Source organism: Fundulus heteroclitus, chromosome 10 (genome assembly GCF_011125445.2).
Source record: "Fundulus heteroclitus isolate FHET01 chromosome 10, MU-UCD_Fhet_4.1, whole genome shotgun sequence".
Lineage (NCBI taxonomy): Eukaryota > Metazoa > Chordata > Actinopteri > Cyprinodontiformes > Fundulidae > Fundulus > Fundulus heteroclitus.
The window spans coordinates 5,311,253-5,334,062 of record NC_046370.1 but is presented as its reverse complement, the minus strand read 5'-3'; the positions used below and the strand labels follow the sequence as shown (position 1 = coordinate 5,334,062).

The following is a 22,810-nucleotide window of genomic DNA, read 5'->3' as shown; positions in this document are numbered from 1 at the left end:
GTCCTAATCCTCTTCCGTAGAAACATTGCATATGTTTAATTTTCGATTTTAGAAATATAAATCTGAAAAGTGTGGAGTGTGTTTGCAGTCAGCTGTCTTAAGGTAACACCTGTAAACCAGAATTCAGCAGCAGGTCCTTTTGGACTTTGTGGACTGGCTCTTACGGCCTCTGACCTCTAGGGGCTCTGCTGACAGAGCGGTTTCTACTTTGTTTCAGGTGTGACTGACTGCCACAGCTGAGATGTGCTGCAGCTCGTTAGCCACTGCATAAAGAGCGCCATCCCAGCGGGCCACGCCCCTTCTCCCAGGGCCTTGATCTGCAGCGAGTTTGTGTGCGTAAACACGGTCGACTGCTTGGTGCCGTTTGCGTGCTTGTAAGGGGTTCTCTGCCATTTCTGCCCCAACATCCAGACTTTTTCCTCTTGTTTTGTGGCTAGACAGGGAGCTCAGCCATTGTACCCGTTTACCTGTAGACAGAGCTGTGTTTTGTTTGTCGTTTTGGACTTTGAGACCCCAAAGCTTACCAGTGTTTAGTCTTTTTGTCCAGTAACTGGTTGTTTGACCCCAATTGGAAAATAAAAACTTTTTTTTTTTTTACTGATAAACTGTTTTCCTTGGTTACCAGTTTATCTTGTGTTACTCTCTTTGACAGACTTCATTGTTGCGGTTTATTTTTTTGCTTCTTTCCATTTGCAGAACAACTCAAGCTCTTATTAAAAATTTTGCCACAGATTTAGTGTTGGACTTTGACTAGGCCATTCTAAAACTTTAACAACTATTTGTCATTTTGTATGTACAGAGTGCATACAGAACTAAATTTTGTTGCATGCAGCTTGTAAATTACAGTATAAAGTGCACCAGTCATTCAAAAAAAACAAAGAAAAAACGCAATTAAGCTTTGATTTAAACCCTTCAGTTACACTACAGCTCTATGTTTGTAGGTTTTTCCTCTCTTCCTCCCTCCAGATTCAAGTATGGTGCCTCCAAACAGGCTTTCTTTCAGGACTCCCCTGCACTCAGTCCTATGCATCGTGAAAACCATACTCACAGGGTGACCCTGTCACCACCATGTTTCCCTGCAGGAAACATGGTGTGTTCAGCACGATGTGAACGGTGTTTAGGCATGTCTCATATGCCCAAAGTGCCGTCTTCATCAAAATAGCTTTGTCCCCTACATGACTTGAGGGAAAAGTCCAAATGAGATTTATATTAGCTTTCCACTTTTCTACAAAGATGGAATTGGTGGAGTGCAGAGCAAACAATTGCACCATCAAACATCATTGTACCTGAGCCGTGGACCCCTGCAACTCCTGGAGAATTACCATGTCCCTCTTGTCTGTTTATCTTTCTGATTAATCTTTCTGATTAATGGTCTCCTGTCAGTTTAGGTGGGCGGCCATGTTGTAGGTGCTGTAGCTTTGCTTTCCATCTTGCTCCATTTATTACCTTAACCATGTCTTTATTTAAGGGTATTAGAGAAAATGAGGCTAAAATTCAAAATGCGTTCCCCAATATTGAGATTTCTGTTTAATAATTTTTTTTAAACCCTGCATCAAGATATTTATGGTCTAAAATGAAAAAAAAGTGAAATGGATGAAGGATCAATTTTACTTTAGCGAGGAACTGCAACCAGTTTGTCTTTAGACGTAACATTTAATATTTGAAGTTTAACGCCCCCATTAAGAGCTTCACATACCAACTACTTTTACTTGAGGCAAGTCATGACTGCAAAGCAGAGCAAAGTGCACGCTTGTTCCGGGTGCAATCAAACGTTTTTGCCCAATTCTTTCTACATCGAGCACGTGTTGAATCAATAATTTGAATTTGCCACGAACCAATGATTCTCAAAGCCATCATTCCACTCTGCAGCTTAACATTTAATCCTCCAGATGCAAAAAGCATCTCTGGTTAAATGAAACTAATAATTAGCTTCTTTACACCAACTGCTCCTGATCTACGACTCTCTGAAATTTGTGTATGTTTGCATTCAGGGACGTTAATGCGCACCGAGATGTCCTGGAGAGGATGAGGACAAATCCACATCCGTACTCTGGGTGGTGTAACACCCCCCGGGCTTTGCGGAGATTCTGCCAATCTAAATTTAGCCCCGAACCGTGGGATTTGTCCTCAATTTTAACTCTTAAATGTAGGTTGAGCCTAATAGATTCGAGTGCAGAAAGGCAAGGAATCTGAGGTGAGGCACAGAGGATGATCCAAAGACGGATCAAGAAAATTACTTTCTGTGAATATTGTCAAGAAAAAAAAAAAGGTTTTCTTTTTTTAAATGGGAGAAGCATACACTTTGAATCAAGCCAATGTCCTCAGATGATCTACCTAGATGGCAGAAAACTGTTCGCTGGCGCTGGGATGAAGTGGGAGCTGATGTTTTTCAAGGAAGGGTTGTTAGTTTTGTTAAAGGCAGATCACATAAATCGTCTCCACAGCAAGATTCACGGTTCCTGCTGGTTCCTGCAACAAGCTGCTGCAGGCTCTGAAATACTGAAGCGGAGCTCCTTTAGCCGTTTCTATGTATTATCTATGAAATGGTACACTTACCACACGGTAACATTGATCATTTGTGCATTATTTATTTGCAAAGCTTGGTAACAAGGTTTCTCTTGAACACTGGACCGTGCCACTCACTTAGTCTTTTTCCGGATCTCTTCCACCAGCTGCTTAATGTGATCCTCCATGAACTCGATTTTTTCCTGCTTTCTTGCCAAAGCCTTTTGCAGACGGACGATACGATCTACGAGGACCGTTTTGTCGACCTCCGGGAAGCTGTCCACGACCGTCACCGAAGGACCGGACTGGCTCTCTGGTGACCGCTCCTCAACGCTGCTGCTTCCACCGGGGCGCGCGTTCAAGGAACCTGAGGGAGGAACGGAGAAACCGGCTCAGATTATCTTAAATTAATGCGTGTTGCAGTTAAGTTATGCAACAATTTCCTGAATGTCAATGTTTGCATAAACAAATAATTACATTGTATAGTTTTGTTTTTTTGCTGTGCATGTTGTGAAGACGTTATTTTCGGCCACAAAATGCACATAAGAGTGCAAGGCAAGGAAAAAAAAAAAGAAACTTGAAGAAATCAGCATTTATTTCAGTAAGTCAGTTAAAAAAGTGAAATATATGGAACAATGAGTGATTTGTGTCACAAATTTTGATGATTCTGACCTGAAACTTTGTTTCTCAGGAAATTTGAAAGTAACCTAAGACTAGGGCTGGGCGACATAGAAAAAAAGCATACCGATAAAACAGAAACCATATTGATCGATATCGATAATTATCAACAAATTCAAATCATATATCTTAAGTGCAGCCCTAATAATAATAATAATAATAATACATTTTATTTAAAAGGCGCCTTTCTAGACACTCAAGGTCGCCGTACAGAAGGGTAAAAAACAGAATGTCAGGAACAGAATCAAAACAAAAAACATTTAAAAAATAAATAAAAAATAAATAAATACCGAGCCCTGGCCATTTTATGCTGTTGCTTAGCAACCTATTTTTAGATACAGAACACACAAACACTGAATTCAAACGCAACTTTTTACCGAAAGTTTTTAAAAAAAAAAGAATGGGCGCTCTCTGAACTCTTTGAAGGAAGCCTTCCTGGGTCTGCGTTGTGATTGGTTGGGAGGATGTAATGACTATAATATTAACCTATATGGCCAGAATGCATAAGGAAGGAAAACTGTTATTCTATTGAACTTTTTATTGACCCTTTTTTTTCCTATCATCAATATACTTCTGTCGATCGATATATTGTTATTGAATTATCGTCCAGCCCTACCTAAGACCAAAAAAATAATAAGTATATCATTAATTAGCCATGAAAGCCACTGTTAAAGAAGTTGACCGTTCACAGCGTGCTGCAGAAAAATGCATGTTAGGGAAAAATGTATTGGAAGGACAAAATGTGGCAGAAAAAGGAAAAGAGTCTCCGCTGTGATCGGGTGATGCCATTTCATCTGCTGGTGTTGGTCTCATGTGTTTTCTCAGGTCCAAAGCAGAACAGCTGTCTACCAGGAAAATTGTAAAGCACTTCATATTTCTCACGGATGACGAGCTTTATGGAGACGCTGATTTACTTTTCAACAGGACTTGCCATCTGCCCACATCGGCAGAAGTACCCACGCCTGGCTTAGTCGTGCGTTTAATTGGCCTGCAGACTTTTTCGGACCTGAACGCCACAGAGAATCCAGGCTGATCGCCTCCATGCCACACCGATGCAGTAATTACTGCAAATGCAGCCCAGACCAAATACTGAGCATATTTATTTACAGGATATAGATTTATATTTCAGTAGACAGTTACAATTTTCTAAAAAGTTTGTTAGCTGTAGGCCATAATCATCTAAAATGCATCTAAATAAACAGATATGCTTGAATAGATTACTCTGTGTGTATTTAACGATGAGGTTTCACTTTTTGAACTGATTTACTGAAACAAATTGTATGTTTTCTGATTCCCCCAATACATTAGGATGCACCTTATCCCAGTAGATTGAATATAAAAGATTTCACTTTAAGTTTTTAAATACTAACCAAGTCTCAGAGCAGTACCTGAGGAACTGGAGCGACTGCCCATACTGCTGGCATCCCGGTCACATCCTCCATTCTCAACCTGCTCCAGCCTCTTACGAGCTGCAGGGCGAGCAAAAGCAAACTGGTTTAAAACAAAAAGCTAAATAAAATGCAGCTGGTGCTTTTTGTCTGTCTTTTTTGGTCATTTCAGACGACCTGGTGTCTAACCTTGCACTAGTTGTTTTGTCAGGTCCTTGATGTTGGCCGCTTGTTTCCGTTTCTGCGTCACCAGCTCGTCCCTCAGCTCCTCCACTCTGGTCTTCAGCTGGGCCACCTCCGTCTGCAGAGCAGCCCGCTCCTCCTGCAGAGCCTGCACCTCCTGGTGCCTCAGCGTTTCTTCCTGCTTCAGCTGCCGTGACTGCAGATTTATTGGAGTGGGTATTTTAGCACGTTATTATAGAGTGAAAATACTTTGAAAATAATACATTCTACGCAGGTCTGTGTCAATAACACCACGCTGTATCCTAGTGTATACTCAGAGCATCCTGACCTTGTCGTCCAGGAGCCTGCTGGTCTCCTCCAGCTTCGCTTGGAGCTCTGTGAAGCTGCCGCTGACCTGGTCCAGCTGAGACTGCAGCGAGTTACTCTCCGACTGCAGCTGGGCGTTCTTGCTGCTCAGCTTCTCGGTGAACCCCAGCAGCTCGGCTTCCCGTTCCCTGCTGCCTTGGACGTCGCGCTGGAGGTCGGCCATCTGATTGGTCAGGCCCTCCACTTCCCCCTGGAGAGAGGTGATCTCCTGTTTGTCCCTGCATGAAGCAGCAAACACAGTGATACATGATGTATTGATCTCAAAAAAACAAAAACAGAACAGTTTTAAGTAGTACAAAAAAAACTTGCAAGATAAACAGAAAAATTATCTATTTATTTATTCATTCTCACAAGCATGACATGGCTCTATAAAGCTGAATCACCCAAGGCGTCTGAACATGGGTCACTCGGTCTGCCCAGCGCCACTACCGTGCTTGTTGAGTCAACTTTTGATTCAGCCTTTTTTGTTAGCAGTCCCAACTTTGAAACGACTCCCCTCCGTACCTTGCTGAAGTTCTCCAAATCTATCAAAATGTGAAGATGCTTTTTTTTCCCCCACAACCCACTTCAGCTCAACCTACATGCTTTCTCTAGGCTAGGCTATTCTGACTGTGACATGATGTTACAAAAATCTGAAGGTTTTGAGTCACAAATGACTCAAGCGTCTGTTCATAATTTCATCCACGTGGATTAAAACAAAGGATCTGTTAAAAATTGACCCCACAAAAATTTGGCTATAGTAAATATACATTGTTGAATTGCACGACGAAGGTTAAAAGTTTGAATTTATCGAAGTCCCTTCTTTTCCAGAATGGATTTAAATAGAGCAGATAATGCGCAGAACGGAGAGTGCCACACGTCATCAACCTGGCTGGCCAGGTCCTTTGGCAGTGAAGCGATGTGTTGCATCTCTACTTCCTGACCAGTTTCTATCCAACCTTTTAACCAATTTTAAAGGAGCAATAAGCAATATTTCACCACTAGGTGGAGCTTGAGCACTGCCTGTAGACCAAAACAAGATGTGGGACAATCCCGGACTCTCTACCTCCACTATAGCTTCCATCCGGCGCCTTCTTTCCCTTCCCTTGCGTTGCCTCCTGTGCGCATGTTTGTAAAGGATAAAAACACAGCCAAACAGCATCACCTTTCAGAGGAACATGTCTAGTGAAGACGTGAGTAACTCATAACTTTATGATGCTGGGGTGCTCTCCGCCAAGTTGCTCCAGCACCGCTCTGCTCTGACGGTGGTATTTTAGGGCAGGGAGGCGCTAAGCTCTGAATAGCAGCTGTTCACGTACACGTACGCGCACGCAGCCGCCCCGGCTTTGTAAACAAGAGACTGGAGAACAACACAGAGAACTACTGTGTGAGGTCAGACCATAGCCCACCTGAAATATTACCTTTAGTTCTCCACATACAACTTATTTTAGTTTTATGTAAAATAATTAAATTTTACTTATTGCTCCTTTAAAGAATATCTAGTTTCTGCACAAAAATGAGCAGATGTCAGTACAATCCTCATGCGACAGTGGAACTTTATTTCAGGTTTGATTTGCTACTACAAGAAAGGCTAAATGCTATAAATGAGATAAATTAAGCCATCCTTTAGGGGGTCTATGGGAACGAGAAAAGGCACTAATACTATTATTATTAGTCGTAAGATACAAATTGCAACAATAATTCAAACAATAGCGTTCAAATTATTGTTGTCAGTGATATAATGGCGAATTCCACATGAATTTTGGACCAACAATGTGCCATCAAAGTTCATAACAAAATAATTAAGTGTTTATTTCATCAAAGAGAATGTATTCACAGTGTACTGAGGTCGGTAAAATACTTTCCAGCAGCAATGTGCAATTAGTCGTTAGGACATCAGCAGTATGCAGTAGCCCGCTTCACTGTGGTTGACTAATGGGTTTCAACATTAGTAAAAAGGTGTGCAGCTTTACCGTTCATGCTGCTCCTGAAGCGCGGTGACCTCTTCGAGTTTCTCTCTCTGGCGGCCGATCTCAGCCTTCTGCCGGTTTATGATCTCCCTGTATTTGGTCAATTCGTCCTCCCACCGCGGCCGCTCGTCCTCCAGACACTTTAACTAAGGAGCCAGACAGCCTCGTTAAACAAAGAGCACGCGCTCCCGCTGACGTTATGCCAGCATTGTTCCCGACGACCAACCTTCGTGCGGAGTGTTTCAAGCTCATCTATGCTTTCTTTGTAGCTCTTCTTCAGGTCATCCAGCTCTTTGGCCTTCGCTCGATGCATCTGGAGCATATATCAAAATAACATTTTAGAAAAGTATGCCCGGTCTTCTCACGTGGAGCAGATTTAAGAACAAAAAGTACACGTTTTCGCTGCTAATTCACTTCTTCTCGGGAAAAACAAGGCATTCAATCCTTAATGGAGCATCATTACACAACAAATGCCATTTCCTAGAAAGCCATGTGTTTATGAATTCACTCAGGGATGCAATATCAATGATGTTTTTTTTTTTTTATGTTTTGCCTCATGTTTTTAACAAACTCATTATTGGTGCTGCTGCTGGTCAACTCTTCCACGAAGCCATTAGAAGCCCCCCCCCCGGTATCCACAACGACGCAGCAGCAGTAAGGGAGGTGCTGGTAAATTCTGTTTCTTCCATTCATCCTTTCTCTCATCCAATTTAAATGCAATCTCCCAACCAGTAATGGAAACAGTTTTGTTTGCATAATGTATGATTTGGGTAGCGTCATCATGACTGCATAAGATGGAAAATTATGAATGCAGGCTTGGACTGATGAGTGGACAGAAGTCAAGGTTCAGGCTAAAAACTGAAGAGTGTCCAGTCAGCAAGTTTATTCAATGACAACGCCTGACGACGGCTTTTGTTGAAAACCTCACATATAAAAATAAAAATCCTACCAAGAAAACATGAAACAAAAATACCCCTCATCTTTACACTGACACAAACATCTGCAAATTCAAACGTAGGGACTTTATTTGGTGGCATTCTCAAAAGCGACGCGGACAAAAAAACCTAACTGGGTGATGTCTTCTGGGTTGTTGTTGAAATGCTCGGCTTAATATTGATCACTTCTAGGCCATTTATTTTTAAAGTCTGATTCCCGTTAGAGTGCGGCGCTGAGAGAAAAAAAAAAAAAACAGGCCACAGTGTTTGGATAAAGTCCAGTCATTTGGTTGTGGCTATGCAGAGCTGCAGAGGCAAACCTGACTGACTGCTTCATAGAGGCAATCGCACCTCTGGAAGCTAAAAAAAATAAATTAAAAAGAGCTGAAATTTAGTTTTTTTCATCTGAAGAGCTTTAATCAATAATCTTAATAAAAAAAACTTTAATAACATGACTGCAAACCTGCACTGTGATTTGACTTTTAGTGACGAATAAACAAAAAAAACTGCTTTTTTTTTTCTCTCCAGATTTAGGCTGCAGATGCAAACATACGGTGGCTTCAAAGGTTTTTGCACCTCCTGAATTTTATGTGACATACAAACGCTACGTAATGCAAATTTGTGAATACATGTTTTTAAAAATGTTCAAATACCCCAATCAATCACCTGTTACCAGCCTAGATCTTAGTGTAGCTAAAAGCAAGTGACCGTTTAATCAAAGATCTTTGACGGCCGCTACGATGCAGCGGCTTAGATTAAAGCATCTCCATGTGTTAGCTTGGCTCAGTCCAACTCCACACTGTTCACACAGTCAGCGTCTAATCTGACTGAGCTTGAGCCATTTTGCAAAAACCATGAGAAGGAAAAAGAAAAATTCGGTCCCTTCTTGTGCTCAGCGTGTGGAGACACGCCCCAGGAGACTTCAAGCTGTAGGAGCAGCAGAAGGAGGTTCACACTTTGCAGAATACTATTTTTAAAAAACACGTATGGTTTTTCCCTTTCGCTTCACAATCAGGAGCTACCGCAGCTTATTAAAATAAAATCTGGCTGAAAAGGTTCCAATGATATTAATACTTTTGGACGGCTCTGTGTGCAAAACAAAAGCACAAGAACAATGATTTAAAATTTGAGACTGCAACCGCTATTGAAAATCCACATTTTAGGAAAAGTTAGATAAATTAGCTGTACATAATTTTAATCAGAAAAATAAGAGCACAGAAAATGCTTTTCTTTTCTCTTATACACTACTTTCATCAATCATCCCTTTATGGGTTTAGAATGACGACACCGGAAGCTGAAATGTTTTAATTCAGAATTTAAATCTGGAAATAAATGGGGGGAATAAACAGAGAGGACGGATAGAGATGATGAATTTTTGCTTGGATAACATGCGTCACCTCGATTTGGTCTGTTTGCTCCTGCTTGTGTTTCTCCAGCTCTCCTTTGGTCTCTCGCAGTTTAGCGTCCAACTCGTTGGATCTGAGCTCCTCCGATTCCTTAACAGGAGATGGATTAATGTTTTAGATAAAAAGGGGGAAATAACGGTAAGCATTTTGTTAATATCTTCTTGTTAAGTCATCAAAACCTCTGTCTGGGGTGCTATGATGTAAAACCATTGAACAGTCAGAAACAGAGTGAAAACTACTGTGGCTCTTTACTGCCACCATGTGGCACAGGTAAACACTGCAGCTCCCCAAAAACTTACAGGCACAAATGCATAGAAGCATCTTTACCTTTTCTTTCACTAATAAAAATAAATAGATTTTGCGGATAAAAACTACACACCTGGTACGTTCGGATCATGTCCTGGCAATTCTTTCGGATCTGTTCCGTCTCCTCTCTGGCCTGAGCCAACTTGGAAGTCGTCTCCCTCAGTTTGTCTTTTGTTTCCTGGACACAAACAAACACGGACATGCTTTTCAGAGCATTTTTTTTTTTTTATTATTACAGGGGGTCCAGATTAATTACCCCAAGACAAATCACTAATTTGCTTTTGTCTTTTTTCGTATGTTGCAGAAGCTCGGTCCAAATCAAAGGGAAACAGCAGCCAGGTCCGTGTGGCCTTCAGCAACTGCTGAGCTTTTGCACCCTCTTCTGTTTACTGTTGTTTATCCGCTTTGAGGCAGCAAAAAAAAATAAAAAAATAAAAAAAAATCCTAATAATAATGAAACTATTCTTTTGTAAGGTGTTTTTCAAAGAACAGCTACAATAACAAAAACAATTTCCTTTCAGGGTCATTACAGTGCAATTCCCATTTCATTTCATCCCCAAAAAGCAAGTTTAATCATGTTATCTTACAGGGTTTTAGCAAAGAGGGGAATCATTTATATGGTGACGTAGATCTTTTACAATTACTCAGGGTCTTTTATAGTTTATAGCGTGGCATGTGTGATACATCAAAACTGAAAAAACACACACACAAAACTGGATATAAGATGCTTAGGGAAAACAGAAATGTTACCATTTGGATTAAGTTTTTTATTTCAATCTAATTTGAATTTAGGATGCTAAAATAGCATCTTTAAACCAGCAGCTTCAAAACACAGGTTTAAACATGGGTGCTTCACATCTTTCCATAATTCTTTGGAAATTGCTCAATAGCCGTGTTATTGGAGCAGCTTGAAAATGATACAGGAAAACTACTGGAAGAAACAGACTTAGCCGCATGTGTTCAAGTCCAACGTTAAAATCTTTGTTTTCCATCACAGCACAAAGAGAGCAAATGGCAACAGGGAAGAAAAACTTTCAATTGTATATGTAGGTTTTGATTTAATACATGTAATTAACATATTGTGTGTCCTCTATTATAGACGTTTTTATTAGATCTAATGTAGGAAATAAGACATAAATAAAACACATCAAACTAAATGGATACATTTAGTAATCATATGTACAAATTGAACCAAAACTTTTTTTAATTATTTATTTTAGTGGTATTTTGTTCAAGCCAAATCTATCCCTCCCAGTGTATGACGAGCGTTACCTTATGAGCATCTGCTTCACTCTTCAGTTTGTTCTGGGCCCATTTGACTTTGATTAGATGAGAGTTGATCTCCTCTTTCAACTTTTCCACCTCTCGCGTCAGTCTGCCAACCTCACCTTCCTGTGAACAGAGGAGTATTGAGGGTGGTGGCAAAAAAAGAAAAGAAAAGAAAGAAAAGACAGTCACCAAAAAGCTGAGAAAATATGATACACGAAATAACAAAAGAGGGCTGATTCAGAGTACTGTATTTTTCAGACTATGAGTCACTTTTTTTTTCATTGTTTGGCTGATCCTGGGACTTATATTCAGGTTTGACTCATATATAAAATTTAAATGGTAATTCATATTAACCATTATGACCCAAGGAGTAAACCATAGCTCTCAACTCTCACGCATTGACCGTGTGACACACGCATTTCACTAACTTCACACGCTCACACGCAACACATGACATTTCACACGCAAACGTGGCATTTCTCAAGCATAAAAATCACAAAGCCCATCTGGGCTGCGGACGACAAAACTCCACCTTCTGCTGAGCTGTTTCGGCTTCTTTCATAACTTGTGGCCATCAGTAATTCCTGCTGCAGTTCTTTTTAACAGAGCAGCAGGAAGAGTGATCAGAGTTATGAATAATTTTAGTCTTAACAGTGGTGAAAGTGAGCCGGTAAGGTCCTGTACCGTGTACACAGGAGGGGAGGGGGTGGAGCTGCTGCGAGATGACCGGTTCATTCAGAACCAGTCATGGCTGCACGCTGATCATAAAAACAGTTCTGCTAACCAGATGCAGTTTAAAACGCCACTTGGTCAGTTTATAAGTTTCGTTTTTATTAATTCTGCATTTTTTAACTACATGCACCGTATTTCTGTGCCTCCGCGCTTGCTCCTCTCCCTCCCCTCCTTTCCCTCGGAGCAGGTGCTTTCTGGGCGTCAGTGCGCCCAGAGCACACTGACGAGAGCAATAGAGATTTGTCTGGTCAGCGCGGCGACTGACTGAGAAACCTGTCGCTGTGAAAGGTGATAATGGTTATAAACTGTAACAGTCTAGAAGTGCATTGAGCTGAAAGGAGGGAGACATCAGCAGCAGGATCGTGCGTAAAGACGCAGCGGGAACCTTTGTGTGCTTCAGTGTTGCTGCTGAGGGGATCATAAAGGCTTGATGAAACTCAGTCTGATTCACCAATCAGGTTATAGATTTACAATGATAAACAACCCATAGATGAATGTGTAACAGTATAATAATTCGGTTAATAATTAAAATCTACTTAATTTTATTCAGTATTATTTGAACAATTGTGTATTATTTATGTTTTAATCCATTAACTGAACAATTAATTAAGTATTATTATTATTATTAAGTATTAATATGTCTCTTTCTCTTTTTAACACAAGTAATACATGTCTACTTCATTGTCTGGTGGGATAAAAATTAGATGGAGTTGACTCCACCGGCTCTTCCAGGGTCCGGTTAGCCCCGCCCCCAAATTAGCATAATCTCACTCCTAACTTTTGATAAAAGTTGAGAGGTCTGAGTAAACACTACCGTCTATAGCCACCAGAGAGCTCGCTAGGCTTGTGAAAACTATCCTGCTCCTGTACCACTTAAAAACTAATTGAAACATTAACTTATACCCAACAAAAGACTGAACACATGTTAGTATGTTGTTTCGCTGTTTCAGTCTGCATACACGCAGCAGAGCGTTGCATGATGCAGCTCAAAGGACCTAACCTGACAACAGCCAGCTGCATGTATCGCTCCGCCTAGCTCCACTCACATACATCTGGGACACGGCTCATTGAAAGTGATTTCCCCAACCAAATTTTTGGTCTGGCCAATCAGGACGCAGGGCGGGTGTTTCATGGATGTGACGTAGTGGAGAAGCCACTGTGAGATTCAAACAACAATGGCGGCTCGCATCGAGGAAGCAAGCATTAGCATTGATGCTGCTATTTCCTCCGTGTTGTCCAATCTATCTGATATTGTTTCATTAAAAGAACATCAGAGAACGGCTCTGAAGGCTTTTGTTGGTGGAAACCATGTTTTCGCCCTTCTCCCGACCGGATTTGGCAAGTTTTGTTTTCCGGGGCGCGTACGCGGGTGGACGACACGTTTTCCGCGGCCGCCTCGCCAAGATAGCGCTGGGGGAAACCCTGCACTACAGCCGCAAACACATATAAAAAAAAAAAAAAAAAAAAAAAAGGTTTTTTTTTTTCCGCCGTCGGTCTCATCAGCGTCACGGGTTAGCTTCGGTGTGACTGGTTGAAATAGCACGTCGATAAAGATGACAGACAAGTGGCTTATCCAATCATATGCAAGGAGTTTTGATAAGGCCCAGCCTTCAGTAAAGGCAATTCCTATGGCGGTGTCCCAGATGTATGTGAGTGGAGCTAGGCGGAGCGATACATGCATCTGGCTGTTGTGAGGTTACAAAGGACCCACACCACGACAGAACCCTGTTACTGGGCTGCCAGTGAAGCTAACAACAGCTAGCGCTAGCTTACAGCTCTGTTGTCCAGGCGGGTCACAATTTCGCTGATGCACGTCAGCTTTATGTTGCTCTGAAACATCTGTGTCGTACTGTTAGCTTAGCACGTAGCACCGTTACGCTCACGGTCTAATTTCAGCGTAAGTTTGACAACTTTCGGCGTAACGGGCCGCTGGGTAGAACATTGCTGGTTGGAGATGCTAATGTACCAAAATCATCCTCTCAGGCATGTTCTGTGTTATTCAGCTGGTTGTCGATGCAGCTGTGTAATTTAATAAATTGGCTTACCAGATTAAATGTCAGTTTTTAGTGTTAGATTGCGTGAAATAAACGTCTAAATAAATGCGTATAGTCCAGTGGGACTTGTATATGTTCTTTTTCCTCTTTATGACACATTTTTTGACTGTTGTGATTTATATGCCGGAGAGACATAGTCTGAAAAATATGGTAAATGGCTGCCTGTAATCAAATATTCAAGGTTAAGGAACAAATAATGCTCCAGTAACGGAAAAATGCACAATAAAGTAAGTTAAATAAACAAAAACACAGTTAAGAAAATGGAGCCAGATATAAATATTTTTGACATTTTCCAGATGTAAAGCATTTCAGGCCTTACTGACCTTAGCATCATACAGCTGTTGCAGCCGTCCCTTCTCCTGGGCCAGCTGATTTCCCCTCAGGGCTTGGCGGTCCACCTCCTTCAGGGCTTCCCTCAGCCTCTTCTCCAGACTCTCCTTGTCCCGCCTCAGGTCCAGGGCCTCCTTCTCTCCCCGCACGTATTTCATCACCATGGCCTCCTTCTCCTGCCGCGCCTCCTCACACTTCTTGTTCACCTACATTGTGAGATATGGTCATGTTTATTAGTGAATACCAAAAAAACTCACCCCCTAAATACCTAATAAACCCCCTCCCTCCCCCACCTTACCCTTGCCACCCCTGCCCCCGGCCCCTCCTGGGGGGAGCGGAGGCGTCAGCCCCAGACCTGGCAAGACGCTGACTACCCATTGCAGCCCCCCGCCAAGACCCCGGACACAGTGGCCCGCACCTCCTTCAGGCCCCAGACTCCTTGCCGCCATCGGAGAACGGGGGTGTGCAGAAGACCCCGAACCTCCCTACGCCCGCTCAGATGTTGTGTTGTTGCATGTTGTTCTCAAGTGCGTTTAAAAACTGGGAGCGCCGAAGGGGTTGCACGGCACAGCCCACCCCCCTTCCGGAAGGAAGCTGTTGCCAGCGCACCCCCTCCGGGCGACTGCACAGAACCCTCAACGTCTAAGTGGGAGAGTAGGTGAAGGGAGCTGTCCGAGGTGAGGCTCACACAACATAAGCCCCCCCCCCCAGCCCTCTTCCCCCCACCCCCCCCTAATTCCCTAATTGTTACATAGCCAAAAATTGCAGACCTCTGCGATTTGAAAATTGTGTTTTTTTTTTAAATTGCGATTATATTGAAAATGCGATTAATTGTTCAGCCCTAGTCATTAGGTAAGACAGCACTTTGATCCGTGTCACGCACAGAATAGCAAAACATAAAATAGTTTAAGCCATGTTGCTATATAAGACATCAAAGTTATTATTTTGATTTTAGTTTAGGAGACATGAAGATTCAGTTGTCAGGGGGGGAAAAAAAGCCCTTAAGTTCAGGGTGGAGCGTGACTGGGTCAGCGCAGGACGATACAAAGGAAAGGCCCTAAAAGAAACCAGCGGCTCACTGAACGGTGAAATTAAAAATTGTGAAGTGTGACAGAGCTGCTAAGAGAAGCGTGCCCTGCGTTGCTTTAACCAGGTGAGCAAAATCAGGATGAAAAATGTTTCTCTAGCACTATTAGTTTAGCGAGTGGTTAAACCTGCAGTGAGAGGATTTCAGCGAGTCAAGTCCAGTTAGCTTTTGTGTGACGTGTCGGTGTTAAAGGGGGCTAAACACAAAAGCATGGCACCTTTCTACCTTGCACGCATCACTTTCCTTCCTGATATTAAGCAGGATTTTGTGATGATGAAGCGGTTGTAACTTAGCAAAATGCCAACTCTGCAAAGAACTGTAAGGGATGTCTTGAGCGGAGACACATTGGCATTAGAAAAAGGCAGATATTGGAGGAACGCTTCCATAATTTTAGCAGCCTACTCCTATTATGCTGAGCAATGCACCTTACCACCAAACAGAACGTCTGCAGGAGTGCTTCAAGGATAAAAAGAATGAGATTATGTTTTTTTTTTTTAACCTTGCCTTTATACAGTCTAAAGCAGGGGTGTCAAACTCATTTTGGTTTAGGGGCCGCATTCAGCTTAATCTGATCTCAAGAGGGCCACACGAGTAAACTCATTGCAAGATTAAATAGAACTAATAAAAGTGAACTTGTTGTTAATTTTTATATTAAATGAATTTTACTTTTACACAATTATGAATAACCTCAGCGTTTTTAAGAAAAGAATGTGCAATTTCAACAATACTTTTACTCAGTTAAACATTTACTTGTGCATTTTGCATAAGAACTGATCACAGTGATTATACAATGTTGAAAAACATTTATTCACATTTTTTGGAACCTAAAAACAATGTCCTGCATGTTAAGAAATGATTTAAAATCAATTTTCCACATCTGAAGCTCAATGCTACCATCTGCTGATTAAAACACAGCGCCCCTCGTGGACAATATAGGAACTGCAGATTTTCAATTAAACGAAGTACATGTTTTTTTCAATAATTTTTTTATCATTCTCTTCCTTTTATCTCCTCTTTCTTTCACCTTTTTTTTTCTTCTTGTTCTTCCTTTCCTCTCCTACTTTCCCATTGTAGTGTCCATATCATTTGAGATATTCCCCGCATGAATCATAATAAAACTATTCACATTCATAAATCAAGCGGAGCACTATGGCAAAAGCAGTACTGCTCCACTTGTGAAAGTCAAATCTGATGAGCTCTTTTTGGCATTAAGACAACAATTCTTATTGCCACATTGCCAAACAGGACACAGTCTTTTTTTTTTTTTTTTTTAAATAATGATAATGCATTTAGCCACCGGGCCGGACTAAATTGTTCGGCGGGCCGGATGTTTGACACCCCTGGTCTAGATTAAGAAATCTACAGACCAAGAAACTATTTATCAAGATTGTCAAGGCAATCCTAGAGCAACCCCAGTCCACATCCCACTAAAAAAACTAAAAGGTGTCAAAGTAGTCGCTGACAATATTCCTACTTTTGCCTGCATGTGAAGGACCTGCAGGCTGCAGTCAAAGAAAATAAGCAACTCAGTACATTTATAGCTCTTATAAAGCTCAAACAACCTTAATGATCCAAAGTTTTGTTTTACCCAAACAGCCAATCTTTTTCAGGTATTCATCACATAACTGATGCTGTAGTACTAAAAAGCTTTGATACTTTTTTTTTACAACAACTTTAAAAAAAAAAACTCATAATTGTCTTTCCTAATTCAAAACCCTTAAAACGGCTGAGATATTATAGATTGTACTAGGAATTAGGTTGTAAAGCTACGGTGCCGTCATGCATGACCAGCCTGAAATGCAAAATAAGGGTCAGACAGACGAAACCAAGCCGTGGGACGGTTCCAGAGTAATTATAATCCAGTCATACCTGTTCTATCCTGTACGAAGTCTCCCTCTGCATCTGCTGCAGAGCCGCCTTGGCCATTTGATCCTGGTGGATCAATCTATCGCGCGACTCCTTCAGTTCTTTCAGGAGCTCCTCCACCCTCCCCTCCAGCTGCAAAGACAAGGAGAAGAACACAGTAAGCGAGCCGTCGCTCCACAACCTGAGCTAACCTGCTCTGCAGGATTACGGCTGAATCAGAGAGCTGAAGGCAAATCAGCTTCACATAGAAGAGGAACTAGACATTACCCTTCAAACATCACATCCACTTACTGGAAAAGAAGTAATTTCCCTGGGACGGTTAGCCTAAAATTACATTTGTTGAAGACCTTTGTCTTTTTTATTACTAGTAACTGATCCTGACATACACCACAGTTTGAAAAGAACAGCAATAGGCGATATGAGCCACTAAGCACAATAAAAGAAGAAGAAAAACAAAAATTACTGAATACCATTACGTTTAAACATAAAGATTAATCAGTCAACACTTCAGTTATGGGAACACATGTTTTACTATTTCAAATTTGGTCTCAAACAGGGTTTGAGTCCAAATCTAATCAAAGGGATTTAATAAAAGCTCAACCCCCACAAATTATGTGATCGGTTAGATGTGAGTGATAAGAACCCCGTATAATTTTCCCTTCCTTACAGGCTGCATTGTCTGACGTCCTTAATTTCAGGCTAAACACAATAAATTCAATTGAATTGAAAAAACCAGTGTGACGGGTGCAGCTTAACAAGATTTATCCCCTGGTTTGTCTGCTAATTTGCACAACAGTCAGAGCAGGTGAAACTACTCTGTTTGCTCAATATCAACAGGGAGGGATCCTTTGTCAATGAATTTATATTGTGCTTTTCTAGTCATACTGACTATTCACAGCGCTTTACACTACATCACCTGATCGCACTCAATGCACATTCATACACCGATACCACATCAGTAGGCGGAGGGCATCGAACCGACAACCTTCCGATTGCAAGACGACCACTGAGCCACAGTCACCCACTAACCTTTACTGTCTCACTAAAAATAAGACGTTTTTAAATCTTTAAAAGGAAAAAAGAAGCTAGTATTTAGGCTTGTAAAAAATGTAAAATATTATGAAATCTGACAAAATTATAACCAAGTCTCTCTCTCTCTTTTTTTTAAATATATTTATATATATATATATATATATATATATATATATATATATATATATATATATATATATATAAAAATAAGAAGCTGCTGAGTTATCACCTCTAACATGAGCAAACTGAAGTTTTGTGTTGTAAAAAGAAATGAGGCCAAACTAAATAATTTAAGAACTTATGTCCATCATTTTGGTGCCATTTATCCCACTTTGCTGAAGCAACTTAGGGTTCAATTCCAGCACTGAATCTAGGGGAAACACCTGGCATCAATTTGAATGAATGGGATTAGCCATGATAGAAAAGGTTCAGCTGTCCTAGTAGATATTTCATAACATTTCCATCCTTTGACTAAGGAATTAAAAAAAAATAAAAATACACATGTTTCAAAGGGATCGGTCTGGAGAATGACACAAATAAAAATATTCCTAAATAAGTTTTGACCAGTAACCTGAAGATGAAGAGAAAACGGCTTCATCAGAGGAAACTGAAGGTTTTGGGATGATCTGGCCAACGTTCACATCTCAACCAAAAGGAAATCTGCCAGGTCTCCCTAAGAAAGCTGTCATGGCAGACGTTGATAGACTCATGGCAAAGAAGATTAAATGTTCAAACTGAATCAAAAGGGATTTTATACATGCTCGTTTATGGGTGCGCACACTTATGGAAAACTGGTGGTTGCAGCTTTTTCTGTTTTAGACCATCTTTCCCTTTTAATGTGTTTGTTTGTTTTTCAGTTGAATTGTAAATATTATATTTTGAAATAATTTACCCTGGTCTATTTTATCCTTTTACATAACAGAGCCACTAAGTTTCTAATAGACATTTAAAAATATAGTCCATGGCATGTGTTTTTTTTTAAACAAGGTCACCGTTTGTTTCTTAAAACCATTACGGCAAAAAAAAAAGAAAAATGTTGCCATGTCACTCATTTCAGAAAATTACACATAGGAATTTAAAGCCTTATTTATTAGGAAATTTAGTGCCTCAGAACATTTTTGTTGCTTAAGGTTACTACTGAGAAAAATCCAAATTAAATGGCAATTATGGTTGAAATATATTGCAATTTGGATTTTTGCCAAAAAAAGAAAAAATAAAAGAAAATGGTACTGCCCAAGTTGAAATGACAGAGGACTTCCAGAAAACAACCCTCACCATCCTCAAATACAGCGCCTACTGTGGGTCACTTCCTGTTCCTAGAAACCACAATCAGTCCACTGCCCTCAAATTCTTGGATGGATTTGCTTGGCAATCCTCTCAAGGCTTCAGTTATCCCTGTTGCTGGTGCACTTTGTCCTTCTACTCAACATGTTAAGACTCAGTTGTGTGTAATATTTACATTTTTTTGAGAAACGTTGTCATTTTTGATGATTATTGCTTGCAGCTAATTAATACCTTAAATTAAGACTTGAAATAGTTCCCCCCTATGTGTAACAAATCTATATCGCATGGGTTTTACCTTTAGAAATGAGTGACAGAAAATATTTCACTTTTTCACTATGTTACATTTTCTAGCAGCACTAGTGTTGATTTAATGAAGAGTGGTTCTTTAAAGTTTATATCAGCCTGGTGTCATACAGCAGTGAGTTTGCAGCAGAAAAAAAAAAAAAAACAACCTTAGAGTGAAGGAAGGTTAAGGTTGCTCGTTTTAGCTGAATTTACCTAAAACTTTTGAAAACAGAAAATCTACATATCTGAAAGCAGCGAGGCCAAATTAGCAGTCCGTAAATGTCTAAATTTTTGTCTAGTTTTCTTAGCCATAAAACATCCACGTCACTTCATTAAAGTTACAGTGACAAAGGCCGATTGTTGCATCAACTCGCCTCAGCTAATCAGTCCAAAAGAATAGTTTTAAACAGTGAAAAAGTAAAAAAAAAAAAAAAAAGCACTGCAATGATTTACCTTTGATGGGGCAAACATATCATGACATTAACATGTACACATTGTTAACATCACAAGGGCAACTTTTGTATTTTGTCTGGAGTTCATGTTTTGCATGACAGCAGCAGATACCCCAAAAGTGACACAGATGATAGCTTTTTAAAGAACTGAGAGACTGTTGGAATAATAGCAACAAATAGAAGAGGAACAAGAAAAAGTGAATTTGGAATCTGAATTAGTTGGCGAGTTCATGACGCCACCAGGACTCTGAACTGGTTCGGCTGAGAAAACAGAAACAATCTCAGAAAATATCTTGGTTTGAGTTGTTTAAAACGAAATAAATCAGATAAAACGGTAGCCAGTCTGTTCAGCTGTTAGATTTCTACCGCTCTGAGGGTTTCTTCTCAGCAAATACACAGCAAGGTGAAATCTGTCGTCTGCAGGCACGGCGAACATAAAGAGAACAAAGATTACCTTTTTAATGGAGCCCATGTGTTGCTTCTCTGTCTCTGCTCTCTTCTTCAACTCTTCCTTCATGTTGTCCTTTTCTGAGCAGATACCCAGGATCAATTCCTGGTGTCTCTTGTTCTCCTCAAGCAACCTAAGAAAAGAAGGAAAAAAAAGGTATAAATGCAGGTTTGAAAACTCCTTATTGAAATCAGATGCCTTATATCTTAGGAGTTTTTTTTTTTTTCCAACAATACTTGCCTCTGAATAGCTTTCTCCTGCTGAGTGTACTTGTACTGCACACACTTGTCAAAGACTAACATGCAGCCGTCCTGGTCCGCGGCGAGCCCATTGACGGGCGAGCTCCCTTTCCCCTTCCCTCGGCCTTCTCGCTCGGACAGCCCGCACGCTAAAAGCTCCGACTCCAGCTCGTCCAGCAGCGACTCCTGCGACAACGAGCGCTGGATCTGGGAAATGAGCTTCCGGCTGCAGTCGGTGTCGTAAGGGCTCGACGAGGACTGCGCGGGGAGGGCGGCGTCGGCGCTGGCCTGCGGGCTTGAAGCCGGCGAGCAGCTGAGCGTGTCGGAGCTCGGCGTGGACGGTCCGTTAGAGATCCCGGAGGTGGAAGAGTCTGTGGGGGAGTTTTTGGAAGTACTTTGGACAGAGGAGGGCGAAGGGCTGTCGGCCGAGTTGCTGTTGTCAACGGCGGGAGACGGTGACGGCTGCTCGTCGTCACGTTGAGCCGTTGCATCACAGGTCAAAAAGGTCTCCGTTGTCCCTTCAGATACCAGCGGGAGAGGTTCCTGTGAGACCACGCCCAGAAGGAACAGCCTCGTTCAAAAGGCTAAGTGGGAGTGTGTGAGTTTCGCTGGAACCCCCGCCAGCATCACTCTCCACATCAGCGGCCGTCTCGCTTGCGTCACGATGGTCCGGACCGCATACCTCAGCTCCTTCTTCGGTCCCGATTAATCCGCTTTCGTCTTTTTCCCGATCGCACGTCTTCACCGCGCGACCGCTGTTCTGAAAGATTAGTTGCTCTTCTTCGACGTTTGACGTGCCGCTGTGAAACTCGTCTTCCGGGCGCGACTCCTCTGTTGCCGATTTATCATCTGATCCTTCCATTTTCTGTGCATCCGTCGTCGGAGCGGGCTGCTTCATGGTCCGCTTATGGTTTAAATCTGAAAACAAAAGAGGGGAAAGAAACAAACAAACATGGAAGTTATAAAAGGAATAAATGACTGAGCTGAATGAATTTCAGTTTGATGATAGTTTATCTATGAGCAACAAAAAGCTCCAGAAGTCAGCTATCTGTGTGGCGCCCCTGTGCCATTTGCATGTTACATCCTTGTCGTCTGCACTTCATGCAGCTTATCATCTATTATCAGAAGAAAAAAAAAACCTAAAGAATGCTCACAGACAGACTCGGCAGCTGGGACGGTACGCCACAGGGGCGTGTTTTTGGCCACGCCTATGACAAGATCACCTTTGCTGAGAATGTCACACAGCGGTGATAAGTTGTTCAGGATTAACTCATAACAATGAAGATTCATTCAACACTCAAATCAAAGAATCTGTTACAGATGCAACTGTATGCGTCAAATATTTGTAGCATGGAAATAAGGATTTCATTACACTTTTTCCCCTCCCACTTATGGCATCAAATCAGAGTAATTACAAAGTTCAAGGCCTGCTAGTACTGATTACAGTACACACAAGGCTGTAATGGAAATAAAAAAAAACATCACAAACCATTCAGCAGTTTTGAATTCCTTGAATTTTCCTGTTCACATCACATCTAGTTTTACATAAGCTCTCTAGGAACCTTAGGCCCCCATTGCTTATCTACCTGGTTACTTTACCAGTTATATTTCCTTTTTGTATTGGTGGTGATGTCAATTTTTCTTTGTTTGCTGAGCTCTTTGGCTATTAAAATAGATAAATAACATTAATATCAAAAGATGGCAGCAGAGATGCATAAAAATCAAAATACATTTGGGGGGGATATTAACATGGGGCTGGACTAGTCTCAATAACCCTGACATCAAAATCCAATATGGTTGCACTGCTTTCCATATAAAACTTAAGAGATAACTATGGAAAAAAAAATTATTTGCACTTCTGATTATTTAGCTCATTTATTCTTGGTAGTATACAACATCCTTCAATGAACCTAGAGCTATGGAGTTAGAAAGCACATTTGCGGAGAGATAAATTGGTATAAGCCTGCAATGGTAATAATATCACCACAGTTTTTAACTTTGAAGTAGAATACGGTT

The 22,810-nt window shown here is 41.2% G+C and overlaps 1 protein-coding gene across 1 annotated transcript in view; it reads right to left on the bottom strand.

Annotated features, from left to right (window-relative positions):
- The window catches only part of ccdc186 (coiled-coil domain-containing protein 186), a 43,576-nt gene that overhangs the window by 19,236 nt on the left and 1,530 nt on the right, over positions 1–22,810 (bottom strand). The window contains 14 exon segments of the mRNA XM_012855206.3: positions 2,644–2,872; positions 4,554–4,652; positions 4,761–4,950; positions 5,083–5,338; positions 7,073–7,215; positions 7,296–7,382; positions 9,402–9,500; positions 9,790–9,894; positions 10,989–11,108; positions 14,095–14,307; positions 17,058–17,186; positions 20,562–20,688; positions 20,796–21,325; positions 21,327–21,712. Of these exon segments, the coding sequence (XP_012710660.2) occupies positions 2,644–2,872; positions 4,554–4,652; positions 4,761–4,950; positions 5,083–5,338; positions 7,073–7,215; positions 7,296–7,382; positions 9,402–9,500; positions 9,790–9,894; positions 10,989–11,108; positions 14,095–14,307; positions 17,058–17,186; positions 20,562–20,688; positions 20,796–21,325; positions 21,327–21,692 (2,693 nt within the window). The 5' untranslated portion in view covers positions 21,693–21,712.